General features: G+C 46.6%; 1 protein-coding gene across 1 annotated transcript; it reads left to right on the top strand.

Moving 5' to 3' along the window:
• Nucleotides 1–3,112: 3,112 nt before the first annotated feature.
• Nucleotides 3,113–6,058, top strand: TXNDC15 (thioredoxin domain containing 15). The gene is made up of 5 exons (XM_082291781.1): nucleotides 3,113–3,221; nucleotides 3,309–3,679; nucleotides 4,207–4,370; nucleotides 4,564–4,694; nucleotides 5,387–6,058. The coding sequence occupies exons 1-5, from the start codon at nucleotides 3,170–3,172 to the stop codon at nucleotides 5,581–5,583; spliced, it is 915 nt and encodes a 304-aa protein (XP_082147907.1). The 5' UTR covers nucleotides 3,113–3,169; the 3' UTR covers nucleotides 5,584–6,058.
• The last annotated feature ends 1,515 nt before the right edge of the window (nucleotides 6,059–7,573 follow it).

Here is a 7,573-nt window from a genome sequence, read left to right as displayed (position 1 = left end):
GCATTTTTCCCTGTTTTGTTTTTTTTAATATCTTTTAAATTCTGGCTGAAGATGCCAGTTAACAGTGTTACCTGCTTATTACAGGCATGTTATGTATATTTGCATTAAGGCAAAAAGACTCTATGAGTGGCAAGGCATCAGGAAATAGAGGAATGTTGCTTGTTTTTTAATGAATTGAAAACAGTGTGACAATAACTTAATTGTTCTTGTCCTTTCACTCAAACAGGAGAAAAGGGGAGGAAAGGAGCTTATAACCCTGTATGGATAAATAGTCAACTGCTAACTTTTCCTCTGCTGCACATGGAAATAAATTTGCAAGTACTCATAAACTAAACTTTTCATGGAATGGTGATCATAATTGGTTATTCTGTGATGAGTAAGACATATTTATCCCTGTATTCCAGCAATATTCCAATTTATCTGTGTTGGTAAGATGTTTTCTGTATGCCACTTAACACTTCTTTTTTTTTTTTTTTTAATTTTTTTCTCTTTACTGAAGTTTTTCAATAACTTTGGGGAAGAACAGGCAGTCCTACCTACCAGAAGCTGCAGTCCAGACTCCCAGGCCTGCATCCTCTGTTTGCTCTCCAGCACCCTTTGCTTTCTTTTCCGTGAACTTTCAAAGGCCTTGAATACATCTGGAGTTGGAACATTCCAAATGTCAGTTGCAGTTATTTTGCAGACTTTTTGAATTTACCTGAAAATGACATCTGATGTGTTGGTTGGTTGGTTAGTTTGGTTTTTTGGGGTTTTTTTTGGTTGGCCATTCTAAATATTTGGCATTCAAGGTGACTGGATATGTTCAGCAGCAGTCTGCTACATACTGGTCTAAAAATCAGTTCCTGGACATGACTGCATGAGTAACATGCATTATTTGGTGTAAGGAAAGTTTTAAGTATTAGATATTATATCAGTCACAAATTGTTCAAACAAGAATACAGCTTTTTCAGGTGTTTTGGAAGTTGCTTGACTGCTTCCATGGCCTCTGTGTTCTCTGCCATGGAATGAATGGAAGGATGGAAGCTGCAGGGAGTCTGTTCCCTCAGTGCACAGGTGGTGTGTGAGGCCAGATGTGGTTTCTGATGACAGGAGCAGTTCAGGATTTATTCAGGCTGGCAGACTAGCAGTGTTGGGGTATCAGTTACACAAGCTGCACATCTTCAAGGAATCTTTAAAATGGTTCTGCCTTTTAATAACCTCAGTTATGTGTATGGTGAGACACCAGGGCTTGTTTTGGGGGTGGATTGGCAGTTTTATGCCTCTGCATCTCCATGGTTTGAGCTCTAAGTAGCACAAGGAGTACCACGTGAATTAGTGATGTCGTACCTGTTAAACATGGATTACTTACAGTCACCATGAAAAACCTGGACCATTTTGATTTGTGCTATGGCAGGAAGGATATTATGTTAGGATTAAATTCACAGTAAAAAATCGTTTTCAAGTTGAAAATGCTGCTTTGACTAAACTCAAACATAAGGAAAAGGGAGAATGGGGCAGCTTTTTCTTTGCTAGACTGCACCAGTTTGGATTCCCTTTGTGCTTTTGCTTTCAGGCTTGCTCTGTATCAGCTGATCTAATTAAATATTTTCCCTCTATGTGCAAACCTCATGTTTTCTATTTTTAGACTATTATGTCCTCATTATTAGTGCTTATGCAAATTGGACTTTGAAAGAAGAAGCTTCGAGTGAGAAAATGTCTGCTGTAAGGAATGACAGAGTTGGAGAAGTACACCTGACTAAAAACAAAGTCAAATTCTGTAATATATTACACCCATTTTCATTTATACACATGTACTTGGTTTTTCCTGCCCTTTTCCAATGTGCATGGTTCATGCTCCCCTAGGTCATAACTATCAGTTTTTGACAGATGCAGAGTTTTGGCAAAATCTCATTGTGCACTGCTGGCAGTTTTAAGGAAGTGTGTTAAAAATTGTATCGGCACTTGAAGTAGTGTGTTCATTTTCAAAATGCCCCAGATAGTCTTGAGGCTTCACTATTGAACTGAAATAAAGTAAAAACCAATTCTGCAACAGGAAAAATATAATTTCCTAAAAATGAATATGGGAGTATTTATCTTGCCTTTCTGCTTTGGAGCTCTGGTTGACAAGAATTCTTCCTTTTAGTTTTAAAAATACGTCTTGAGTTTGCTACGTTTTACCTTTACCCCAGCCTGCTGTAGGTTAAGGCACAGTTTGTGTGCAAACAGCTCCCAAACGGGACCGTTCTTCCCTAACGTGGGTGGGAGTAGACAAATCCTTCGTCAGGCAGCGGCGGCTGTGCTGGTCACCGGAGCCGCTGGGGCCGCAACACCGGCTTGTAACAGAACCGGCTTCGGGATGAGTTACAGGGTGCGCTTGTGCGCCCTCAGTTATTGCTCAGTCACAGCATCCTGCCGAAGCCATTGGATGGCACTTGCCTCTCTGCAAGAATTTTCGACCTGAACTAATTTAAATCAACAATGAAATGCCCCCAGCAGCATCAGCAGCCCGACACCCGGCCCGGGCAGCCGCTCCGGTCACAGCCTGCGGGCTCAGCCCGGCAAGGCGGGGACACAATTATAGGATGGTTTGGGTTGGAAGGGACCTTAAGGAACATCTTGTTCCACACCCCTGCCATGGGCAGGGACACCTTCCACTATCCCAGGTTGCTCCAAGCCCCGTCCACACTGGCATTGAACAATTCCAGGGATGGGGCAACCACAGCTTCTCTGGGTAACCTGTGCCAGGGCCTCACCACCCTCACAGTAATTTTTTTCTTAAAATAATTTTAGTAAGTTTTTTTTTTTCCTAATATCTAATCTAAACCATTCTCCTTTGTCCTGTCACAACATACGCTTGTAAATAAGTCTTGTCCCATCCTTTCTGTAAACTCCCTTCAGGTACTGGGAGGCCGTAATTAGGTCACCCGAAGCCTTCTCTTCGCCAGGCTGAACAATCCCAATTCAAGTTTCAGCGGGGCCGCGAGAAAACTCGGTTAAACCCGCTTTGTATCTACACGAGTAGGGCTGAACCCCACCCGAACAAGTCCCTACTCCACCCCCGCGCCCCAAGACCTCTTCCCACGGAAATACGACCGGCAGCGGAACTGGAAGTGTCCTGGGGATCCGGCGGAAGCGATCGTTGTCCGGGGAAACGCGGCGGCGCCTGCCGGGGCCGGGGTTGTGGGCAAGGATGTGGCGGCTGCTGCTGGCGCTGGCCTGGCTCGGTGCGACCCTTCCCGCAGGTGCGGCCGGGGGGCTCTGGGTGCGCGGTCGCGTGGTGGACGGGGCGCGGAGCTCACACCTCCCTCCGTCCCTCTCTCTCCCCGCAGGGGCGGCGGCGGAGCGGAGCGCGGGCGGCCCAGAGCCGGTGCGGTACCGCACGGCCGAGATGGCGGACGCGATGCTGGGCAGCGGGGCCGCGGCCGAGCCGCCCGTGCTGCTGTCGGCGGTACCGGCCCAGGCGAGCGGCGGCCCGGCTGGGGATTGCGATGGGGCGACCGCGGGCGACGCGTGCGGGCCGGCGGGGAGCGGCCCCGCGGCCGCCCAGGCCCGGGAGCAGCCCGTGCTGGAGCCCGTGCTGCCCGGGCCCGCCGAGGAGCAGAACGGCACCGACAGCGCCAAGGCTCCCAAGGTGAACTGCGAGGAGAGGAACACGACGGGCATCGAGCGGTTCACGCTGCAGATCCTGAACGTGTCCCAGGTACGCGGGTGGCCCGCTCACTGCCCGGGGTTGGTGTGAACCCGTGAGGGTGGTGGAAGATGCCCCGTCAGCCTGTTGCTTTCAGTGCTTGACTTAGTGAATTTCCTCGTGTAACGTTCTCAGTTCCACCGAAGAAAAGATATGACTGGGCAAGGAGGCTTTTCGGGCCATTCTGAGCAGGAAAAAAATGGAGTTATGGCTCGGTTCATGTGCCGGTGTGTGTCATCTCTGTGCCTGCAGGGCACTGCCAGCTTTCCTGCTGTGTGGACTGGCATTTCTCCTGGAAATCGTTAATGGCAGTTAGTGCCAGCTCATTTCTTTTTACAGTTATGTGTATGTATATTTTTAAGTAATGAACTTGAAAACAATATTTAAAAAAGGTTATATACAATTCTCCACCTGTTTTAAAAGGTGCACAGCATGATCAGTATTGCCAAGTATCTAACTGATTGCTGAATGCTGCATCCCTACACAGAATTTAACTCTGTTAAATATGTAATTGTTTATGTTCTCGTGCTTTCTCCAAGGACCTGATGGAGTTCCTAAACCCAAATAGCAGTGACTGTACTTTGGTCCTGTTCTACACACCATGGTGCCGCTTTTCTGCCAGCCTTGCACCTCATTTTAACTCTTTGCCCCGAGCATTCCCAACTCTTCACTTCCTGGCACTGGATGCATCCCAGCACAGCAGGTAACTCACAATCCCTGTGCTCTAGCTGTAGTTTATTTCTCTCAGCTTTGAGTTCTAAAAACAGGAGTGACTTTTTTTCTACATAAAATGACAACTTTATTTAGTGAAACTGACACTTTCTATATTGTAACTGTCTTTATTTCTTCCTCCACAAGATTTAATTTCCTTCATGCTTTGTTTTTTCTTTATGTAGTTTATCAACTAGATTTGGAACTGTGGCTGTACCAAATATCCTCCTTTTCCAAGGTGCTAAACCTATGGCTAGATTTAATCATACAGACAGAACGCTGGAAACCCTGAAAGAGTTCATCTTTAACCAAACAGGTGTGTAAATCAGCCCTGGTCCATCAGTGGGAAGAACAGGCTGACTTTAATGTCCAAACTGGGCTTTCATGTCCCTGTGTGTGTGTTCTTTAAAATGAATGTCATAAAGACCCTGAGAGGACCCAACAGAGGTTAACGTAATCAGTTGTTGCTGTGAGCTGGATTTCAGCCTGTGCTGAGAGCAGAAACTCAGCTCCTTGGGCTGCTGTCACAGAGCAAGGGGAACAGTGGGGTTTAGCTAGAGAGGCTGCCAGAAGGACAGAGCACATCTTCCTGCCCAAAGATTTAATTGAGAATGAAATAAATTAAACGCTCTTTGCCAGCCAGCTGGCTCTCTTCTAATCCACACTGAAGGGCTGTGTGGTGGATCTGCATTTCCAAAAATGCACAAAAATGAAAATCCTGAAAAAACACTCTAAATTGAATTTCCATGTGCTGAAAAACCCCCACAAACTTACTCAAGGCTCTGCTGTGGGAGGACAGAACAAGCCTTCTCCTGTTATGAAAATACACATAAAAATCACTAAGCTTTTATATAAGTAAATCGTATGCTGGGTATATGTTAATGTACAAGGGCCATCTCACCAAAATTTTAAGTCTACCTGTGTCTGAGAGCAGGAACAAAGCTCCAGATAGAACCACCTTCTCTGTATTTAGCGATTACAATGTTGACCAAGTGCTTTGTTTTTTAGGGATAGAAGCTAAAAGCGATGTGGCTGTGACAGAGGAAGACTGGGAAGGGCCCTTGCCAAGCGTTCTGACGAAGGGCATAGACTGGCTGCTCCTGTTCTCTGTGCTCTTCCTGGCTGGCTTTGTCATGTATGCCACCATTCGCACCGAGAGCATCCGGTGGCTCATCCCGGGACAAGAGCACGAACATCAGGAATAACCTCAGATGCTGAAACAGGGACAGACTTTTCCACTTATTGGTAAAGTGGGAATTTCTACAGATAAGAAGTACCTAAGAATGAACTGTTGAATTTGTTGGTTGTAATTTATAATAATGACTAAAAATTGACTTTATTTATCAACTACTGAATCTGTAACAAGCACATTTGTGGCAATTACAGTGGTAAGTGAACAAGTATGAAAAAACATGAACTAAAGTATTTATTAAGCTGCTCTGATTGACTTCTTTTTAATGGACTTTAATGTAATTAGTGGTACAGTTCTAATTTGCTCTTTTGAAGAGCTCCCTGAGCTTTGTAGATCAGGGAAGATTTTTACAGCACATTGGTCTGTGCATGGCACTGCAAGGAAAACACTGGTGAAGGGAGGTGTTGGTATGTTGAGTGTCCATAAAATAAACTATGAAGATGTTTTGAATAATTTTTCACTCCCATGGAGATGACTGTTCCCACCTCTGGCACTGGGGTTCAGTGCTGGTTTTCTCATTCACTTTGCTCTGAGTTTTGACTTAGTAGCAGTTCTTTATGAGATTTAGAGTCACTTCCCAAGCTCACATCACTATTTCTGTGTGTGTATACAACTAATTTACCACATTCCTGTTGGATGAAATTGTATTAATTGTCCTTTTTAAAAAAAATAAATCAGGTTTTTAGTGTAACCTTTTAAGTTGCTTTCTTTCAGAAGTAAAAACATGCAATTTCTGAACTACAGCTCTAGCTAACTTGCCTAAATTAGCAAGAGCAGTCTTGATGTCTATCTAAATTTCTAGTACCATGTTTGCTAGTTCCACACTCTCCACTTGAGGTTACATAAAGAATTGATGGGTTTTTTTAGTTATGATTAGTATGGAGGGTTTTGGATAAGGTATGGACTGGTGTGTTGTGTGGGGTTTGGATTATTTGATTGCATAGCATTTATCATGGTGGAAGCTTGTCAGAGTACCCTGACAGGGAGCTTTAGAGAGCAAATTAAACTAAGGCTAAAAAAAGACCAACCCAGTCTTACAACTTACTGCTTGACAGAGAGCTCACATCCCTGCAATGTGATTCTTCAGGTATTTCTCTGCTGGCTTTCTCTTTTCCTCTGGAAACCAGAGGTCCTGTATCCAAAAAGGAAACTGCACTGAAACTTTAGTTTCTGTCACTGAAACTTTGGTGTGACCAAAGATAAAGCTAGGATAGATGTTATTAATAAAGATTGTGAGCGATAAATTGGAGCATTCTTGCCTCTGCCATCTGGTTCGTTTGAGAGGCCCCGGGCTGGATTGTCCCCGATGCTCATCTTTGCAACGCTTAAGAAACAGGGATGCATTCACAAACAGGACGGGGCTTTTCCAGTGCTGTCCTGTGGGGTGGAAATGACACCTGCCTGCTCACAGCGCGACAGGATCCACCCGCGGCCGCGGCCGGCAGCTCCGCTCGGCCGTTCTCCTCCCAGGTGGGTGTCACAGATCAGGGAATCATCAAGTTTGGGAGACCTTTAGACTGTCCAGTCCAACCCTCCACCCAGCACCGCCACTGTAACCCCTAAACCACACCACCCAGCGCCAGATCCGGGTGCCTCTTAAACACCTCCAGGGATGGTAACTCCACCACCTCCCTGGGCAGCCCGGTCCAATGCCTGACCACCCCGACAGCGAACAAGTTTTTCATAATATCTGATCTGAATCCTCCTATCTCAGCTTTAGGCCAGTTCTGGTCCTCTCACTGCAGGCACGTCAGAAGAGATCGGTCTCCCCCCAATCCAACCTCCTTCCAGGGAGTTGCACAGAGCCATGCGGTGCCTGAGCCTCCTCGTTGCTGACCGATGGCCGCTTTGTCGGTACACCCGCCGCCCCGGGCGGCTGTTGCGGCGCAGGCAGCTCCCCTTCCTCTCTCCCCCGTCTCTCCCGCTCCCGGCGCGCTCGCAGCTCCCGGTTCCGCCGCGGGCTGCGGCTCCTCCCGCGGGGCGCGGCGGGGGCGGGCCCGGCC

The sequence above is a fragment of the Coloeus monedula genome (genome assembly GCF_965178545.1).
Source record: "Coloeus monedula genome assembly, chromosome: 15".
Lineage (NCBI taxonomy): Eukaryota > Metazoa > Chordata > Aves > Passeriformes > Corvidae > Coloeus > Coloeus monedula.
Note: the sequence above shows the minus strand (reverse complement) of the source record. Positions and strands in the feature narration are given on the sequence as shown.

What these genes read in the sequence shown, in the direction of transcription:
- TXNDC15 (XM_082291781.1), top strand. Translation starts at nt 3,170, where the DNA reads ATGTGGCGGCTGCTGCTGGCGCTGGCCTGGCTCGGTGCGACCCTTCCC. An exon ending in AGATCCTGAACGTGTCCCAG is followed by an intron (nt 3,680 to 4,206) that starts GTACGCGGGTGG and finishes GCTTTCTCCAAG; the next exon opens with GACCTGATGGAGTTCCTAAA. An exon ending in GTTCATCTTTAACCAAACAG is followed by an intron (nt 4,695 to 5,386) that starts GTGTGTAAATCA and finishes TTTGTTTTTTAG; the next exon opens with GGATAGAAGCTAAAAGCGAT.